Source organism: Eublepharis macularius, chromosome 1 (genome assembly GCF_028583425.1).
Source record: "Eublepharis macularius isolate TG4126 chromosome 1, MPM_Emac_v1.0, whole genome shotgun sequence".
Taxonomy (NCBI): Eukaryota; Metazoa; Chordata; class Lepidosauria; order Squamata; family Eublepharidae; genus Eublepharis; species Eublepharis macularius.
In genome coordinates, this window is record NC_072790.1 from 128366076 (window position 1) to 128387298 (window position 21223).

General features: G+C 38.7%; 1 protein-coding gene across 1 annotated transcript in view; it reads left to right on the forward strand.

The window, feature by feature from the left end:
- Positions 1-21223, forward strand: part of PCMT1 (protein-L-isoaspartate (D-aspartate) O-methyltransferase) — a 37804-nt gene that overhangs the window by 4398 nt on the left and 12183 nt on the right. The window contains exons 2-6 of the mRNA XM_054978530.1: positions 2984-3088; positions 6006-6037; positions 8756-8860; positions 12274-12394; positions 20378-20463. Of these exons, the coding sequence (XP_054834505.1) occupies positions 2984-3088; positions 6006-6037; positions 8756-8860; positions 12274-12394; positions 20378-20463 (449 nt within the window). The remainder of the gene's footprint in view (positions 1-2983; positions 3089-6005; positions 6038-8755; positions 8861-12273; positions 12395-20377; positions 20464-21223) is intronic.

Here is a 21223-nt window from a genome sequence, read left to right on the forward strand (position 1 = left end):
AAAACTAAGCACTGATGTAACCCTTCCTGCCCTTATCATGTTAATTATGTCAATCATATTAAAGTAAATGTAAAATAAATGAACTGCAGAATAAACTATCTACAGATAGAAATTTCATTCTTTGAAATAAAAATAGTGTTAATCGTGGCTACAGTTAGTGATTGTGTATCTATAGGGTGTGTAGAGGAAATTATTTCTGGATGCTACAGAGTCATTGCTTCCTGGTATAATCCACATGAACAGAGACAATTTCTGATCTATTTTAAGTGAAGCATAGGTTCTGGTCCAAGAAGCAAATGTTGTTGTTGTTATTGTTGTTGTTAATGCCATGTATAGTCCGCCTTTCTCACTGAGACTCCAGACGGATTATACAGCATGAGATATTGTTGAGCCTGAGTCTCTGTGGCTGCAATCCTCTTTGCACTTACCTGAAAATAAGCTTCCCCACTGCATACAGTGGACTTTACTTCTGAATAAATATGCATTGGATTGTACTTTAAAATGGAAGGTTAAGAGGTGACAGGGAATTGTCAAGGGGCAGAAGGCCTTGTTGCATTCTAAAAGCTAATCTGTTTATTATGGTACAGGCTTTCATGGACTACAGTTGACTTCATCAAACATGTCCTTAGTTGACAGGGGATGTGTTCTACAGTTCACTAGTACATACACATTTGTTAATACAAAAATGGTAAAAAGTGATGTCAAAAGGGAATAATGCAAAAGATAAAAGCCCTTTTCAGACATTATGTTTGGGAGTATTGAACTGTGTCTCCTGGGAGCCTGTGCTGAGGTTCAGTGCAGCATGTTCTGAAGCTGATAATACATGTCATGCTCCTCTTAGATGAATGATGACTGTGTTTATCAGGAAGATTGTGGGTAATGGGTACTCCCAATGCATGCGTTTGTAATGTCTGAAAAGGGCTACAGTCTCGGTCTCTTGCATTTTGTTGCCTTTTGATCCTGCTGTTTACAGTTTGTTGTGTGAGTGAGTATGCACAATATGTGTCAATTGATAACTTGCTTTGGTTATGCCATGTAGTGAGTTCTAGTTAATATTGGTTAATCTTTATACAAATTGGTTAGTCCGCTCCAAGATAGCTCTTTTTTTCTGTAATGGACTAGCACTGCTACCCTTTGGGGATTCCTGTCTGGAAATAGCTTCTGGAGACAAGGGCCTGCTAGCATGATTTTAAGTCTTGTTGGTACATTTCCCTCTTTACTAGTAATTGCTGTCGGTAGAAGTACCAGTGCCTTAGCATGTATGTAGGTTATAGTTGTTAATTTCTGTTGTACAAGGACTTGCTCATCAAAAAATGTCAAATTCAGAAAGAGGGAGAGAATCTCAGGCCAATTCCACTTAGAGTTGCCTACTGCATTATGTAAAAAGGGAAGCACTATCTTCAGTGCTGAACTGAAACTGCTATGGATGGCTTTATATAAAGCAAATAGCTGGTTTCATGTTTTCCTTGCTACGGCTGAGAAAAAGCTTGATCTTTTTGTCCTCCAAATTCTTCTCAACTATCTGTTCTCCATCCTATGCCCAGTGACTTTTCAGTCCACCAGATTTCAGACTCCTGAAATTTAATGAAATGCTAAAGATTCAATCTAGATCTGTCAAGGACCCATAGTTGAGTTCTTCTCCCCACACCAATGACTGTGGGCTATGTAATTGGAAGGCCTGTATAACATGACCAGAGCCTTTGAGGTCTCTGTGTGTGGCATTTTCCCTCAGCCAACAATTCCAAGACAGCCAGGGTTAAAACAAAATTGAATTTTATGTACAATATGGAACATAGGAGTGAATGGTTTTAAATTCAAAAACATGCTGGGGACACCCAGCGGGGGACACCAACTCTCTCTGGCTCAACATTCTGCCCCCTCTCGTTGGTTGGTTTCTCGGGAGGAGCTGGAGCCAGTCTTGTCTGTTACATGTGCCTATAAAAAGGTTCAGTTTGGAAGCAGAATCTGTCATAAACTACAGTCCCAGCCTATGAAACTTTTCAAATGAGGTGGCAATAGTAGGCAGAAAGGTAAGCAAGGAGGAATGCAGGGATGAATATACTGAGTGGCAAGGAGGAAGGTGCCCTGACCTAGATAGCCCAGGTAAGCCTGATCACATCCAATATCAGAAACTAAGCAGGGTCGGCCTTGGTTAATAATTGGATGGGAGACCTCCAGTGAAGACCAGGGTTGCAGAGGCAGGCAATGGCAAATCTCCTCTGTTAGTCTCTTGCCATGAAACCCCACCAGGGATTGCCATAAGTCAGCTGTGATTTGAGGGCACTCTCCACCACCAAGGAGGAAGGTAGCTAAGTCTCAAACAAGCAAGATCTAAGAGTCAAGTTACAAATGGCGCCTGACACAAGGAGAACACGTGTCATCTTCCCAAAAGTTTAGGTGTCTGTTTGCTTGACAAGTTCTTAGAACTGTGCGAGGAGGAGGGGGGTGTTTAAAGCTCCAGAGCCGGACTGCAGCGCGAGTGGGTGGCCGGCTGGCCCCGCTCCCCTGTGCTCCCCTGTGCCCTCTTGCTGCCTCGGTGCCCAGCTAGAAGGCCATGGAGCGGGCACAGCCATGTGCCTTTCCCAACGCTGGTATGGGCGCCGGCCCAGCTGGGTCTCGCGGGTCCCTGGCTCTCCCAGGCAGCACGGCTCAGGAATCTGGCCAGCGCCGCAACTACCAGCTTTACTGTTGGGGCAAGTGCGCAGGGTGTGGAGTTGGGTGCGCGTGGCTCCAGCTGGGCTGTGGTCCGCCACCTTACTGCCTCGGCACCTGGCTGGAAGTTGTATTTTCTAATAAGATGGTTATGCATTTTTCTAAAAATACCTTTCATTTCTGATAAAGAAATTCAAGGTACATTCATCATCTCAGAGCTTAAAGCAGGATTATATCTAGTACACCACTCTGTGTGTTTTCTCTTGTACATTCCAAAGAATGATACTGCAGTAGAACAATTTTTACATTTTGACTTTTTTTTCTTCTTCAGAAAATGGAATAATCAAATCAGACAAAGTATTTGAAGTAATGCTTGCCACAGACCGTTGCCATTATGCGAAATGCAACCCCTATATGGACTCTCCTCAATCAATAGGTATGAGAGCATTTATCTGAAGACTTTTATGTATGCTTATGACATTATGGATTTAAAATATGCATGTAAAAACATTATCGTGCTGAAGACTTGAAGCTTGATCATACAGCATTTTAAGCCTTTCATGGGGTTGGAGCATCTTCTCTAATGCATGTGAAGGCTTTTAATTAGAGAACAGTTGATGTGGGTATAAGACCACATAAAGGTTTAAAAAATTATGAGTAGAACAAGTGGGGACCTACAAGAACTTGTGGGAGGGATCACTTCATTTCCCCCTTCATCCCTGTCCCCGCAGTAGTTCCTTTCTTTCCTCCCAGCAGCCCCCATGTCTCCTTTTCTTGCTTCTTTCTCTCCTTCCTGCTCATCAACCAGCTTTTCTTTCATCTTCCCCCCACCCCATCTTTCAGCTATATTTTTTATTTATTTGCCTTCATTGAAACCTCATCTCTCCTCATAATGGGAACCTAAATCAATGTACATCATTCTTCTGTCCTTTATTTTATGCTCATAAGCCTATGAGATAGATAAAGCTGAGACTGTGACCAGCCCAACGTTACCCGGCAAACGTCCATGATAGGGTGGAGATTTGAACCTGGGTCTCCCATATCCTAATTTAACCAAAACACCACACTGGTTCTCAGATTATCATCTCCCACCCCCCTCAAGTGGTTTCATTCAAGGAAAAATATGTCCCAGTTGCAAAAGTCATGGAGTAGCAAGTCACTCAGATAAATTGTATTCTGTCTGCTGCTGGATCTGGCTAAGTCACACAAGTTGTGCAGAGGCTGCTGCTGGATCTAGGCAAGTTGTGTTGCATTGAGTCTGCCACACCCTGGTGAGTTATATAAATTGCATGGTAGCAATTGCTGCTGGTCCTGGATCTGATGAGTGCTCCATCTAGTGCAGGAATGAGGGGAGCAGGGGTTGGACTAGGAGGCCAAAATAGCCCTAGAAACAGCCTTCCTTCTCCACTTGCCTTTTACTTACAAACCAAGGTTTGAAAGCTTGCAATACTGTTGTGGTTGCCTAGCAACTCCCACACTGGTCATCAGAGGGCATTCTTGTCTTTAAGTTGCAGGTGCTACTCTTACACATGGGGGGAATAAAACTCCCCAAAATATGTGTGTGTAAAATCATTTTTCAGATTTTTCCACAAATCTGGAGCTTTTCTCAGATTTGTATAGATCTGTCTGTTCATCTGCCTTGTCTGTTCATGGCTTCAGTCTCTAGATTTAAGTATTCATGGATAGGGCCATTTTGACAATTATATTGATAATAGAGTGACAATTTTTGTCATGCTTTCATACTGCTGAAACTTGAGGTCACACTATAACATTGATCAATTGTAGATTCAGTGCAGAAAAAAGCACTGTTTCACATGGCACATAATTATTATGGATGTTAAAGCTACAGGGTGTTGTTATGATTGCTAAGTTAAATGGATTTTAGAAAGACTTAGACTCATTCATGAATGATCATCTGATCTACCAATGGCCATTAACTGTGATCGCTACATAGAACCTCCCTGTTTGGAAGCAGTATAGTCCTGAATATCAGGCATGTGGACATACAGCAGAGAAGACTTGTTGCCTTCATATCCTGTTTGCGGGCTTTCTGAAAGTTTCTGGATGGGCACTGCTAGAAAGAAGATACTGGATTAGATAGAACCTTAGCTAATTCATCAGGACTATGAATGAACAATGGGAAGAAGAAACAGAAGTTTCTGTATTCTGTTCATACCGGTCTGTCAGTGTAGTGCATCTTCTGTCCTTTTGCGGGGTGTGTGTGTACGTGGCAAAAGCCCAGTGTGATCAAGAGATATTGGGGGCAATTACTGTTACAAGGATTTATTGCCTCTGCCCAAAGTGGGGTTACAGAATGCTCACTAATGACTTAACTCTGTTGTGAGGAGTGGCCAAACCATGCTTGAATAAGGAAACACTAGCTAATTGGAAAGAGCTAGGCTGTGCTGAGAACAAGATAATCCCGGCATAGCCGTTCTGATACAGGACAGATTTGACCCCCTAAGGGAAAAAGAAAGTGCAATAACACGGAGAGCACAAACTGATGGGCACTGCTAATATTGAATAAAAGTGCTTGCTATAAATGTTGTAATCCTTTTTCTGTTGGTTTGTGTTCTGTTTAAAACATCTGCAGTTATTTCATATGCACATATTATACAAAGTGAAATTTAGTAGTCCTTAATGAGGTTGTTCCTTTAAAACTGAAAGTTAAATTTCTTTAATAGCATCCTAGATTATCAATTGATATTCAGTGGTCAACATTTCTCATTTCACTTCTGCCTGTTATCCTTTGAGACCCAGTTTTGCCCTTGGATTTCTAGGTGGCAGCTATGGTTCAAGGTTCTTCTTTTTCACCTGTATTTTAAAATTAATTACAGCCCTTGCAGTAAGAGTTGTACTGAAATTACCATACGTGCCCTGGCAAATATTTATGGTTGATTATTGTACTTCTTATGGAGCTGCACTTTGCCAGTTGTTCAGCTCATACAGAATTTGGTGAATCCTCCTACATGAGTCTGTTGCCAAATAGGTGTAAGTATGTTTTGAGATCATTGCACTAACTTTCTATCCGCTTCTGGACACAATTCTAAGTACTGCTGTTTATCTGTAAAGCCTAAATAATCTGAGATGCATATGGATTGAGGGGTGTCTCTCTCCATTTGAGCCTTCTGCTGCTGAAATCTGTGGGAGGAGGCCCCAAAACAAGTTTCAGAATTCTTCCTTAAATCAGTGAGAGCAAGAGCATTAATTGAGTCCTTTTCCTGGAGCCCCAACTCCAGAATGTGAGTGATCTACTGGAAAAAAATTCTTTAGATATAGTACTTTAGAAATTATGTCATGCGATAACAAAGTTGCAAAGTTAGGTAACTCAGACTTGTTCTTTTGCCTTATAGGATTCCAAGCAACAATAAGTGCTCCGCATATGGTAAGTTCTAAACTTACCTACTGAGTGCCAGCCATCTTTGGCAACTAATTGAACTATTCTTGATTTAGTGTTCTTTTCTTTGGGGGATGAACATTTGCACAGTACAAGTCTCAGAATTTCAGGAGACTTAAGCAGGGGTATACACCCAATCCCCCCCCCCAGGTAATCTAGGTCTGGGTTTCAGGGACTTTTCTTTTTTAAAGAAGGGTATCCCTGAAATCTGGATCAGATTCTCTGATCTGGGTTAAAGAATCCCAGATTTAACCAGACATTATTTCCTATGGGGAAAAATGTCTGGAGAGCAGGGAAGGAGCCATTTTAAAAGCAAACTCCACCAAATTCGTAGGTAACCTACTCTTAATTGTCCACTGAAGAATCTCCAAATTTCAGGAGAATTGGACCTCAGGGTTCAATTTTATGGGCCCCCTACACAAGCTGTCCCCAGCCACTCTCTATTGTTTCCTATGAAGAAAACATTTCCAAGGCTTTTAAACTCCACAGCTTGTCCCCTCCCTCCCCCCAGTTTGGGATTCTCAGGTTCAGCATTGCAAGCTTAACCAACAAAGCCTAACAGAATTTAACTGCAGCAAGGGAATCAGTGTCAAACCTGAGAATCCCAATGTTGAACCAGAGAATTCCAAGAATCCCTTTGCTGAAATGGGGGGGAAGGGGGAGCGGCTTGAAGGGCTGTTTTGGAGCTTGGGGGGAGGGGCAAAATGGGATGGGAATCCACTCTGTCTGCTGCCTCCTTCCCTGCCTGACCAGCCTCAGGCTGCTCTCCTAAAGCTTGACTCCATTCAAAGAAGCTTGGCTCCATATGCACCAATGCCCCCTTGGTTCAGTGTGCTCAGCTCTGCAGTGGTTGCTTATGACTGGATAATTTGGACCAGCTGACTCTTGCTGCCCAGATCAGATCTGGGGTTCATTCTGGGAAACCAGCATAGCTGGATCATGTCAGATCAGCATAAATCTGGCTTTTTTGCATGTTCCCAGACCTGGATCGCACATGCCTAGTCTTAAGTAAACTTTGCATTCAATCATTGTAAATGAACCTACAAAACACAGAGGTAGTCTTAATAGAATTTTAATTTTAATACAAAGTACAGAAACCTGTCATGTTGAAGAGCTAAGGTGCTTTCATACTCAATTTTTTATCTACAGTTGACACAATTTATTCACTGTTCATTCTAGAGAAGCCAAGCACTATTCCTTTTGAGCCATTGCATTTGCCTGTCCTCCCACTATTTCAAGTGCTGACTTCAAGTGCAATTGCAGCAAAATATTCAGAATCATAGTTCTAGAGTTGGAAGGGATCTTACAGGCCATGTAGCCTAGCTCCTGCTCAGTGCTTGAAATAGAAGTTCCTCTGAGAGATGGCTGTTCTGCCTCTGCTTGAAGACCTCCAGTGAGAGAGCTCTGCCCCCCCTCCCCAGGTAATTGGCTTCAATGACATACTGCTCTTAAGGAGGTTTCTCTTGGATGCTCGTTTGAAATATGCCTTTCTGTAATTTAAAACCATTTCATGTAGTCTTGTCTTGGAACAGCAGAGAACAAACATTTGTCTTCTTCTATTGATGGCCCCTTAGGTGTTTGAAGATTGTTATCGTGTTATTGAGATGTGAACTTACATTATTTTATCTGGCTTGGAGGAAAGGTTTTTGACATAGGTAATGTGTGGAACCCCCTTCCTTCTTACTACCTGGCTCCTTCACTGCCTTTTGTTTCATAGAGGAAAGTGACAAGATAACAGGGAAAGCTTTATCAATTTCATCAATGCCTCCTTATTTTCTTTATTAAAGTATTGCTGTGTGTTAATGGTGACTCTCAGATTGCTTTTTTGAACCTGAAAAGCTAATGGGGAGCTGAAAAGGAATGGAGGCAAGAGGCTGGGTGAAGGATGACATGGTGAAGATATGGAGAGAAGAAAAAGCATGGTCCAGTTAAGTGGAGGAAGGAGAAACAACAAATGTGAAATAAAGGTGCTGCTGACTCAAGGAAGAACCTGCAGGGAGACAGCAGAGTGCCAAGACAGCTCTGCAGGGCAGCTACCTCCTGCTCTTTGCAAAAGTTCCCAGTTGCTGCACAGTTGCAAGTTGAGGATAGGGTCTAATGGATTATTTCCACCCACCGAGCATGACTTTCTCACCTCTTCCTTTCTGCTGTAGCTCAAAATTCACCTTCCATGCTGCTCCCAAATGACAGGAGAGTTCCCAGAAACAGCATTTTGATAGATATTTGGGGTTGCAGCAAGATGGGAGACAAGTAAGTTGTACTCTGTAGGCAGAAATTTTTCCATCCAGTGGATCCAAACTTGAGGTTTTTTCCTCCTCCTTCCTCTTTTTTTTTAAACAAATCTGTGTTATATTATCTGCTTACTCGAGTAGCAAGAATAGAATTCCAAGATGCTGTATTTCACCAGTAAGTAAACTGCCATGATGAAAAATTTTGATATTGTTAACTGTTACAAGGGAAATTGAGGTCCCTGAACTCAAATCTGGAAGATGAGGCAGTTAGAACCTTGTTTACAATCCAAATTATTTTCTAGATTTATTGTTTTGAAGTTTGGAAATCTAAGCCTTTAACGTTTAAAATTATTTGCTTTTGCTCAAGCATTCATCTCTGTTTTGAACTATGCATTGAAGTATTTGTAGAAGAAACCATATACTGGGCAAAACAAGTGTGCCATTCTAAAAACTTTTCTTTCTTTCTTTTGGATAGCATGCCTATGCTCTAGAACTTCTGTATGACCAGTTACATGAAGGTGCCAAAGCCCTCGATGTAGGTTCTGGAAGTGGAATTCTTACTGCCTGCTTTGCACGGATGGTGAGATAATGAGTTCTGACTACTTTAGGGGATTTTATAAAACTCATTGTGCTGTTGATTTCTGTTTGTTCGGTAGTCTGCTTTCATGTTTTGATTTGATATTTTGTCAAGCTTAAATGGGATATATTCGTACCCTTATTTGTGCTATTGAGGGAGGATAGCCAAAGATATTTAGCCTGTGTAATAAAGATGAATTTCCTTTTTTATCTTGCTACTTTTCTTTATGAGAAAGAAGATAGATTAAATACAACTTTTTTGGATTAAAAGTCTTTGGATTAAAAAGCCAAGAGAATGAATCTTTGTTACATTGAGTCAGACCATGGGTCCAGCACTGTCTGTTCTGGGTAATGGTTGGCAGGTTCTTATACAGAGGCCTTTCCTACCCCTGCTACCTGACACTCTTTAACTGGGTTGCTAGGAATTGAATGGAGCCAATGTGGTATTGTGGTTAGAGTATTGTTCTAGGATCTGGGAGGCCAGGATTGAGTCCTCTTTCTGCTGTGGGAGCTCACTGGATGACCTTGGACCGGTAACATACACTCAGCTTAATTGAATTCACAGGCTTATTTTGAGGATGAAATGGAGGAGAGGAGAACAATATATGTCACTTTGGGTCCCCATTGGGGAGAAAAGCAGAGTATAACCGAAGTAATAGTTGGGGTGTTTTGCATGCTAAATGTGTGTTCCTGTGAGTCCCCTCTCACATATTTCTATTTGTGACTGTTTCCTCATCAGACTTTTTTGTAACAAGTCTCCAGATGTCATGGATAAGAATGGTGGCTATTAATATTTCCCTATATGTTTATTGAATATAACTAATGTTTTATCATGTAAATAGTTTGCGTATTTTATTTCAGCTAATTAGTGTGGTATTTTGAATGTATGTTTACTGAGACTAGAAATGCAGGCCTTTAAAGTAAGAAGGAAGGGGGCTGGGTGGGTGAGTGAAGTGTATTCCAGTTGGATGTCAGCTGTATCCTAGGGGGCTGAGTGAGCTGCAAGTTTTATTGAGTGGATTGGAAAGTATTCAGTCAGTCTATGTAATAATAATAATAATAATAATACTTGATTTATATACAGCCCATCAAGACAACTGTAGAAAACAGTGTTTGTATGCGTCAGGGTTGAATGTTCTTTGAGGGACGTACTGAGAGAAGATGTCTGTAGGCTTCACTTTGTGGATGAAATCAGCCTATGTGGTAAATGAACATCTGGGAACTCGGAGAATTCCATATTCTTTTCTTTTGGGGATATTTTATCCTAAGTGGCAACTGTGAGAAATTTAGTGTTTGTGACTGAGATTGTGTAAAATTTGAAGTTCTGTACCTATTTTGAAACCACTGCACTTATTAATGACATTGAAACCAATATGCTTAAGAATTGCTCTGAAACCATTATGCATATCTATTTATAAATAAACTATTTTGTTTAAATAAAACTTCAATTTCTTCTAGTACAAAGGATCCCCTTTTGCCTCACAGCCACTCCTAAGTGTCAACCATTCTGTCATTCTACCAACTATTACTTTCTAGCCTACAATTCAAACGGAGAGAACTAAAGTCTTTGGCAGCAAAAACCTAAGAAAGAACACTAAGAAAGTCAGGGAGGCAGTAGTATGCAGGTTTCATAAACTGCCACAATAACAAATCTGTCTTCCTTCAATAATGTTCTTCAACAATATTTCTGAATCATATCAGATGAAATTTTGGAAGAGCCCATGTATTCCAGAAATAAATTGATGCAATGAGAAGAGAGCCATATTTATACTGTATTCAGTTTTGTACAAGAATGGGCTTATTTTGGGTCAGCTTTAAAATAAATAAACTAAATTAATATGTTTCTTTTATACTTGTAATTATTAGAGGTCCCCAATCAAAATATCTTAAATGGATACTAAAGTGATCTGAATATTATCTTTTGCTGTTACAAGTCACAGGTGGCAATTTTCCCTTCATTTCTGGGGTGAGGAATCCTGTACAAGTGCCAACTGATCTGAGATACTGATTGAAGGATATAAAAATAGCTACCTTGATGAAAGTGCCAAGTGCTGCCTTGCAACTAATATAGAGTCCCCCATCTTCTGTCTACTACCATTTCCCTTTCCTGCTTGATCTTTGCTGTTAACGTTCTCTTACTGTTTTCCACAGCTAGAAATTCTGTTTAGCTTGAACTATATTGGGACAGGAAATTTTCTGTACAATAATCTTCATCGTTTTCAGACTCAGGGCCCACCTCTAACCCGAAGCATAGGGCCAGTTTTTAATTTTTTGACACACATGTTCATATTTCTCAATCTGCTTGCCTTTCCACATGTCTTTCACCTGCTCTCTTGTAATAAAATAAGAATTGATCTACTGAATTTAAATCAAGGTCTTTTTCTTTAGCATCCTATTTCTGATTGAAGACAGTCAATGACTCTTCTTAATTTTCTCTCTGTATATTTAAATAAAGATATTCTTAGTTATTTTTAATGGGGATACCACCTATATAAACCTTGTTCAGGGATCCTTGGCCACCATTTGAAGATCAAAGCTGTATATAAATTATACTGCATTAAAAAAAATAACACAGGTGGCAGTTTTATGCCCTTTATAACAAGGCTGTTCATGCTGGTTTGAGACCTTAAAGTATTAATAAATTCTAAGAGTATTAATGAAAAAACAAGTGTGATTTCCTCTGGGTGTTTTAGACCTGTGGTTGGAGAAGCAAAATAAGATGAGGACAAGAATGGATAAACAAAAACCTCAAAGTATGCGTGGTAAAAAAACCTAATGAAAAAGGAGAAACCCAAGTGCTTCTCCCCAGAAGGTTTAGAAGCATATCAGGTATAATACTCCTGCTGGCTACCTATGAGAAATAAATAGACCCAGGGCTCATTTCGAGGGGGAATGCACAGGAATGCAGTTCCCCAAAGAGGTCACATGTCAGGTGGTCCCGCCCACCTGACTCTGCCATTTTGGGCCCATTTCGGCCTGGATTGGGGCCGAAACAGCCTGGATCGGGCCTCTGACAGGTGGTGGGTCACTCTCCCACTCATCAGCGGCCCGATCCTGACCATTTTGGGGGCCCTTTCAGCCATTTTCAGCCCCTTTTTGCTATTTTGGGCCCAATTTCGGCCCTGAACAACCAGGATTGGGTCCAAAACAGCCAGAATAGGTGATGTCAGGGGGTGTGGCATATGCAAATCAGTTATACTGACACACTTCCGGTGATGGCAAGAGGTGTGGCATATGCTAATGAGTTATGCTAATGAGTTATGCTAATGAGTTCCTCCAGCTCTTTTTCTACGAAATGATGCCTGAATAGACCTCCCCCGCCCCTCCATTAATTTAGGTCTCCTATAACACTTTCCTTATAACTTAATCAAAAAATAAAGTTTGGTAATTTGATATATCAACTGATTTGTGTTACAGGTTGGTCCCAAAGGAAAAGTTGTAGGAATTGATCATATCAAAGAGTTGGTAGATGACTCAATAAATAATGTCAGAAAAGATGATCCTCTGTTGCAGTCTTCAGAAAGAGTGAAACTAGTTGGTGAGTACTATAGTATATTAATAAGTATGGGATTATGCTTGCTTAATGCAGACTTCTAATTATTTTGTGGCTGTACGGATAAGTGTCAAGCCTACAAATTTCAGAGGGGTGACCATGTTAATCTATAGTTGCAAAAATAACAAAGAGTGTACTGACACCTTAAGACTATTGAGAGAGTCAATGTGGTGTAACAGTGTTAGACTAGGATTTGGGAGACCCAGGTTCAGATCTCCACACTGTTGTGGAAGCTCACAAAGTGACCTTGGGTAGCTCATTTTCTTTTGGCCAAACTTACCTTACACTAATGTTGTAAGGATAAAATAGAGGACAGAAGAATGATGCTTTCTCTCCACTAGAGAAAAAAGCAGGGTATTAATATCTAAATAACATAAATGTTGATTGTGTGAGCTAGAACCCACTTTGCCAGGTGCAGATGTGTCAGCTGAACATAGCACTTAATGGCTCATGAAAACTTGTGCCACAATTTTATTAAACTTCATTTATATCCCATTTTCCTCCTCAAATGGGGCCCCAAGGTGGTTTACAACATTCTCCTTCCCTTTTATCCTCATAACAACTCTGAGGTAGGTTAGGCTGAGAATGTGTAACTGGTCCAAGATCACCCAGTGAGCTTCCATTGCAGAGTGGGATTCAAATCTGGATGTCTTTGATCCTAGTTCAACACACTAACCACTACACAACCCTGCCTCTCAATGAATTTATTAGTTTTTAAGATGCCACAAGACTTTGTCTATTAAATCCACAGAAGAACTTACCATTTGCCTTAACTCCCTTGTAGTGTAAGTTTTGATTTAATTTGCTGAAGTTTGCCAAGCTATATCCTGGTGTTACAGTTCATTTTCCTGAGTAAACAGTTCATTGGATTTGATGGAAGGATGTTGGCAGGAACATTATAATCTCAAATTCAGCCTTATTTGCCTGTACGGGTGCTTCCTCATAATGGCACCTGAATGGCAGAGCTGCTCTGTATACAGTCTGTTGCACAACTCTGGCAAGTGCTGGAACACAGAAAGTTAAGGTCTGTCCTCACATATGTCTGTCCGTGGTGGCAGGAATTGGGGCAGCAGGTTTAAGCAGGTTTAAACTTTTCAAATAATGGGCAAACAAGACTCAGATAAAAAGTCAGCAAGCAAAACAGCTAAAAAGCTGCAGGAATTCTTTAATTCCCCAAGTCAAACAACACCACAAGAATCAGCTGGTGGGAATAGCTCCAAAATGGCAAACGGGGCGATTACAGACATTAACGCTGAAAATCAACCCTCCGAGCCAGATCTCTCCCCGCAATTGAAAGCCCTAAAAATTAGCATACTTAAAGAAATAGCACTACTACTACTATGCCCAATCAATGATCAGCTTCTTGAAATCAATTTGAATTTAAATAACACCACTCAAAAAGCTGAATCTGCGCTTGAACTCAGCAATTCAGCACACAGCATTATAAAAGAAATGCAAACCGAAAATAAAAGTCTTCAAGACAGAATCCTCTCACTTGAGATAAACTCGCGGCAGCGGAACCTCCAATTCAGAGGCATAGATGAGTCTTTAACAATGAAGTTCTAGTTGCCTGGCTAACTTCATGGCTTGCAGGAGTCCTTGCCCTGGAAGAAAGGGTGGCTCCATTGATCATCAAAGCCTATCGTGTAGGTTCAAAGAAACAAAGAACAAAGCCAAGAGATATCCTGGCAGAGTTTGCTGACCAAAGAACTCGCAAGAAAATTCTAATGGAAGCAAGAAGCAGAGGCTCAATACTTCTCAATAACATCCCTATACAAGTTTTCACAGACTTGCCTGGAGAAATCTTAAATAAAAGGAAAGAACTCAAAGAAACAACAGAAGCCCTGCAGCAAGCAAGGATCCGGTACAGATGGATAAATTTTACAAAACTTTCTGTCCAACATCAAGGAAAACACTATATTGTGTCTGATTCAGATTCAGGATCTTCCCTTCTACATAATATTAACTTAAGTGCCGCAATGGAGATTGACAAAACATCTCAGAAGAGGAAGATGCCGCAAGAATTCTCACCAAGTAAAGGAAGCAAGATTCCTGTTAGAAATAACTGAAGAGGAACTGTACTATAAGTGTTATGCTTTACAAGAAACGTTTTACTAAGTCCTATAACTTAAGTTAGCATTAATTGCCGGGGTTTTGGGAAAGGGAGGATTGAGACCTCCTAATTTCAGCTCACTGTTGTGTTTGTTTATAACTTTAACATATAGTAAATTGATATCTTTAATTTTAATTCCAACTCCATTTGGTTTGTTTGGTTAAATACCAACAGTTGGTGTGTGAAAATTAACACACCAACGACACGGAATTGGAATAGCACATATTTAATTCATAATTTGGTTAGTAGAAGGTGACTTACTTGATTCTAATAGTTAGAAAATTATTTCTTACAAGGTTTAAGCTAAATTAAGGGGAAAAGTTATAGGGGGGTGTTTACGGAGATAAAAGGGGAGGGAAGAGGGTAGTGGGTAGGGGAGTTCCATTTAATCAATCTTAATTAATATAACTTAAAGTACATAAAGCTTGTTTAAAAATAGTTAATAGTTTATTGTTGATTGTAAAGTTTATTACAAAACAGTTTTAACATTCCCGTATTTATCATAATTGATATAAATTATAGTTTAAGTATAAACAGAGGGAAGGTTGGTTATACTTAGACCTATTATATATTTTTTTAAGTTACAGTTGTTAGAACTTGATTAAAAGAAAATATAGAAGTTTATTGCAGATATTTGTTGCTTGAATGTTATATTATTAGCATTTATATCTTCCCAGCAACATTGTTATTGTTCTGAATAGTATTTGCTAGTACACATAGATCTAAATATAAGCATAGGAGTTATAACTTTACATTCTATAGTTTGTGTTATAAAAACATAGCTATTTTCATAATTGTTTGTATAAAAATCATATATTGCTTCAAACAGCTTTTATACACTACAACAAAATATAAAGAGGTTTTTCTTCTACTTAGAAATTATTGTTAGGCTATCTAGAATATAATTGATATTTCTAAGCTTTTTGACTGCTTAAGCAAGTTCTGTTCGATTGAAAGCAACAGAGATATTTGACTTATTGATCTAGTTCCTACTTTATAACTAGATTTAATAATACTATTTACCATTTTGAGTTATTCTTAACACAAATATGCAGACAAAAATAAATATAATATCTTATAATGTGAGAGGTCTCGACAACGTAATTAAGAGAAAAGAAATCCTGAGTGTTTTGGCCCAACAGAAAACTGACATCGCACTCCTTCAAGAAATACACCTTCACTCTTCTATAAAAACAGTTCGAAAAGCAAAATGGATCCAGCAGCAATATAATGCAAAAGGTTCATCAAAATCTATAGGGGTGTCGATACTGATAGCCAAATCAATCATCAACACAAATCCACACTGATTGATCCTATGGGAAGATTCATATTTATAAAAGGCACCATTGATAACCAACTAATAACCCTTGGATCAATTTATGCTCCAAACGCCAACCAACTAGAATTGCTTGAAGAATGTCTAAATAAACTGAACAATTTTCAGGAGGGAGAAACTATTATTGGAGCGAACCTTAACTATATAAGTAATTATAAGTTAGATAAAACATCTCACAACCTTCAAAAACATGGGAAAAAACAAGAGACAGAGCTACCAACTCTGCTGAAAAAATTTCAACTAATTGACATGTGGCATACAATGCATCCAAATGAAAAATACTTTACTTACTATTCGACCAGACACAAAACATACACTAGAATAGATTATATTTTGACTACTAACAACATCAGAAGTAAAGTAATTGACTCACAAATAGGTAATATTACGAATTCACATCACACTTGGGTATCCTGTTCACTTACGTTACAATCAACAGACAGAACTGAAAGACATTGGAGCTTTAACAAGTCATTCCTTCAAAAAGAAAATACTTCTAAACTTATTGAACAGGCTATATTAAATTACCTTAAGGATAATAATTCTGCAGAAATATCTCCCCACTTTAGATGGGATGCCCTAAAAGCTGTCCTGAGAGGACAACTAATTTCTGTCTCAGCCCAGGTAAACAAAACTAAATTACAAAAACAATCAATATTGGAAAAGATCTCCCTACTAGAAAAACAACGTAAGAAAACTGGAAGCAACAAAACTTATCGTAAACTCTTAAATGAACGCAAGTTGTTGGAATCTTTGGAAACCAATTGTATTCAAACAAACTTATTGTACTTAAAACAGAAATATTGGTTTCACTCACCTAAACAACTAAAATTACTAGCATGGAAAATAAAAGAAAAAAGAGCGAACAGGATTATAAATGCAATTCAGGATAAAAAAGGAAAAATACTATATAAATCAACAGAAATAGTCCATAGCTTTAAAGAATTCTATAACACATTATAATACTTCAACCAAACCACCTACAGAGAAAATACATGATTTTCTGTCCTCTTCAAAACAAATTAAACAATTAAAAGAAGAACACAGACAAATTTTAAACAACCCAATTACAAATACAGAAAATCAGTGATAAAAAATTTGAAAAGTAACAAATCAGCAGGACCTGACGGTTTCCCACCAGAATTTTATAAAAAATTTAATGCAATCATAACCCAGCCATTGACAGAGGCATGTAACCACCTATTAAACACAGGAAAACAACCCCCAACATGGAAAGAAGCTAACATAATAGTTATACCGAAACCTGGTAAAAACCATCTTAATCCAACCTCATACCGTCCCATTTCACTCCTTAATCAGGACTATAAAATATTTACCTCTATCATAACTCAAAGATTGAACTCCATAATTAAACACTACATACATCAGGATCAGTCCGGTTTTATCCCTGGAAGGGACATAACAGACAACATTCATAAAACTTTACATATCATTTCTACTTGTAAATATCAGAACTCAGAATTATTGTTAGCATCATTAGATATTGAAAAAGCCTTTGATACTCTAGAAACTTCGTATCTACACTCTTTATTGCAATATATGAATTTTGGACCCCAAATTTGTCAAGCCCTACAAGTTTTCTACTCACAAGCCAAAGCAAAAATCCAGATAAACAATACAACATCAACAGAAATAAATCTCACGAGAGGCACCAGACAAGGTGCCACTGTCACCTCTTTTATTTGCACTAGCACTAGAACCCCTAGCCAATGAAATCCGCAACAATACACAAATACATGGAATAAAAATTGCCTCCAAAGTCTATAAGTTAAGTATGTTCACAGACGACATGCTTATTTATATCACAAATCCAGACACCTCACTACCACAACTACAAAAAGTTCTTGACATATTTTCTCAGATTTCTGGTTTGAAAGTTGACATACAAAAATCCACATTAATGCCAATTAATCTCTCGCAATCTGGAAAAAGCAATATCTCCTCTAAGTATAAATTTCAATGGACTAATAAATATCTCCCTTACCTAGGCATTAACATCCCAGCTAATTTGACCCATCTAACAAAATATAACCACTTATTAACAATTCAAGAAATAAAGAAGGACATCCTATCATGGAAAAAACAAAATTATGGTTGGTATTCCAGATTCCATTTGATCAAGACATTTTTACTCCCTAAATTAATATTTTTGTTTCGTACCATCCCTATTTCGATTTCGCACAAAATGGTGAGACAATGGTAAAATATCTTTTAACAAGTTTCTGTGGAGCTATAAAAGGCCCAAAATGGCATTTTATATTTTATGTCAAAGTCCTCGCAATGGGGGCTTCATCTACCCTGATGTTGAACTCTACACGCACTCAATCCACCTTTCAATAATAGTTCAAATATTGAGATCCACAGAAGACACATTGTGGTCACATATCTTAGAGCCATTACATTCGTCATTACCAATACATGAAATCCTATGGTGTAAGCCCCATCTGAGACCAACCCAAATTGAAAGCAACACATTTTGGTCCTACCTACTCAAGTTATGGGACCGTTACAAACCCAAATTAGTTCCATCATTAACTCGATATTCAACAATACTCTTACAAGACTGGTTTCCACCAGGCTGTAACGTACTTAATCGCAAACAGTGGAGAATTTTATTCAACATAAAACTTTTGGATATAACATCACAGCTGGGATTACTGACAAAAAAGGAATTGGAAAAGAAACTAAATATTGCCATTCCATGGTTTGCATATTTACAATTGACAAATATGGCAAATAAAATACATTTAAAAGACATTACATCGAAACCTAAAACACAATTTGAAGAGCTTTTGGAATCCAATACTCAATATAGAAGAGAACTGATTTCGAAAATCTATAAAATTATTATGAATATACACAAACCAAAACAATATGCCTATCAGAATAAACGCCCAGATTTCACAAGACCAATGGCACGAAATATGGTCTTCCTTTACATTAAATTCTAAAGCAATCAATATAAAACTTCAGTCATTCAAAATCCTAACACGTTGGTACTTAACCCCTAAAAAATTATCAGTTATTATATCTAAATACTCACCTATGTGCTGGAAAAACTGTGGAAACATTGGCACGTTTGCTCATCTTTGGTGGCAATGCCCCCAAATTAAAGCATTTTGGGAAGAAATACTAAATCAAATAAAACTAATAACAAGTTATGATATACCTTTAGACCCCCAAGTAATCTTCTTAAATTTATGGCAAAATCAAAATGTTCCACCTTCACGAAAAGATTTAATCAATAATTTATTAACTATAGCAAAATCTTCAATAGCCTATTTTTGGAAGAAACAAACATTACCATCAATGACTCATTGGTTCTCTAGAGTGTGGGATCAACTCATCATAGACAAAATAACAGAAAACTTAACCAGCACCTCATCCTCATCTCACTTTTATGAGAAATGGTGGCCTTTTTTGGATTTTATTGATAGGACAGAAGCACATCCTCCGAATCATCTGTACCAAAATATTTTAGATAGCTAGTTTTATAAGTTAAACAATGCTTCAAAGCATCTCACACATTATCTCTTGTTTTAATTGTACAAGATATTAGCATCTTACTGCTAATGATGTATATATAAACAACTTCCTTGTTTAACCATATTGTTACATTTTGTACTTGTTTAATGTCCAATGTTTATGGTTGGTTTTAATAAAATTAAAAAAAAAAGAACTGACAGTATGGAGACCATGAAGGTTTTGCTTCATTTTTATTTGGTGGCATGGGTCATAGTAGCGCTGCCGTAGTTAAATAGATCCAGAAGACTGTAGTCTAGCTTATTTAGGTTTCATTGAAGTCAATGGGACTTGCTTCCATATAGATGTTTCAGAATCTAATCATTGGTCCCCTAACAATAGCTTGCTGTTCTTAACTCAGTTACAAGAGAAGCAATATTTCAACGTAAGTTTTTGGAGTATGGATTGCATTGCATATTAATTTATATAATGCTAAGGGACCTGTGGGTGCAGAGGCCATATATTGCAATTGACTTCAGATTGGATGTGAACAGTTTAGACCCTTGTGTGAAGTGTGTATGCTCAACCAAGTGTAGCTTATGTGATACTAAACTACTGTAGAATACCTCTGCGTATTTAATATTACAAACATATTGTGATAGTAGCATCCCAATCCTAACAGGTATCACAGTACTGCATTTTGGGTAAGGCTATACTGGAATTCCCTTTCTTTTTCTAGAACAGTACCAATATATCTGACTTAGAATAGCTTTTTGGCTATAGTGATTAATCATTCACTTCTTTGAACCCAGTTTATTCATTCCTGGTAGAGATCCCTGGTGATGATGATACTATTGCAATATAGGGGGGGATAGTTGAGACATTTCTAACAATGTGCAAGGTGGTAATTTTAGAATTTTAGTTACGAATTCAATGCCTTAACCAAACTGCCTGTGATACTTTTAAGACAGCTGTTTCTTAATACTTTTAAGACAGCTGTTCCTTGTCCATGAATACATTATTTTTTTCCTCTCAGTGGGGGATGGAAGAATGGGATATCCAGAAGAAGCTCCATATGATGCCATTCATGTAGGAGCTGCTGCACCAGTTGTGCCCCAAGCAGTAAGTGACTTTTATTTATGTATGGCATGTTTTTAAACAGAAATGTTTTTAAAAATAAAGGGCAGGCAGGGTACCCTAAACCTGCTATGAAGGATAGGTTCTCTAATTGGATTTTTATTAACTGAAACTTATTTAATCCACTGAAGTACTTGATCTGATACACTAGACAAGATCAAGACCAGACCCCACTGACCTGGTCAATTACCACCCGGTTTTGAAACTCCCGTTTCTGGAAAAGGTGATTGAGCAGGCTGTGGTGGAACAGCTGCAGGGCTTCCTGAAGGATGTCTCGGCCCTAGACCCCTTCCAGTCTGGGTTCTGTCCGGGACATGGGACAGAGACGTTGCTGGTCACCCTCACATGAGGTTTTTTTAGACATCTGGATCGAGGTGGCTCGGCACTGCTGATATTATTGGATCTGTCGGCAGTGTTTGATACAGTCGATTACAATCTTCTGACTCACCACCTTGCCAATGTGGGGATACGAGGGACTGCCTTACAGTGGCTTGTCTCTTTTCTCCATGGTCATAGACAGAGGGTGGCGCTTGGAGAGAAATTGTCATCCCACCACCCTTTGGTGTGCAAGGTCCCACAGGGAGCAATACTCTCCCCGTTATTATTTAACGTCTGTATGCACCCCCTTGTCCAGTTGGTGCGAAGTTTTGGACTTGGGTGCCATCAATATGCAGATGACATCCACTTGTATCTAATGATGGACAGCCGGCCCCGGATGTCCTGGAACATGCTTTTGCAGCCATGA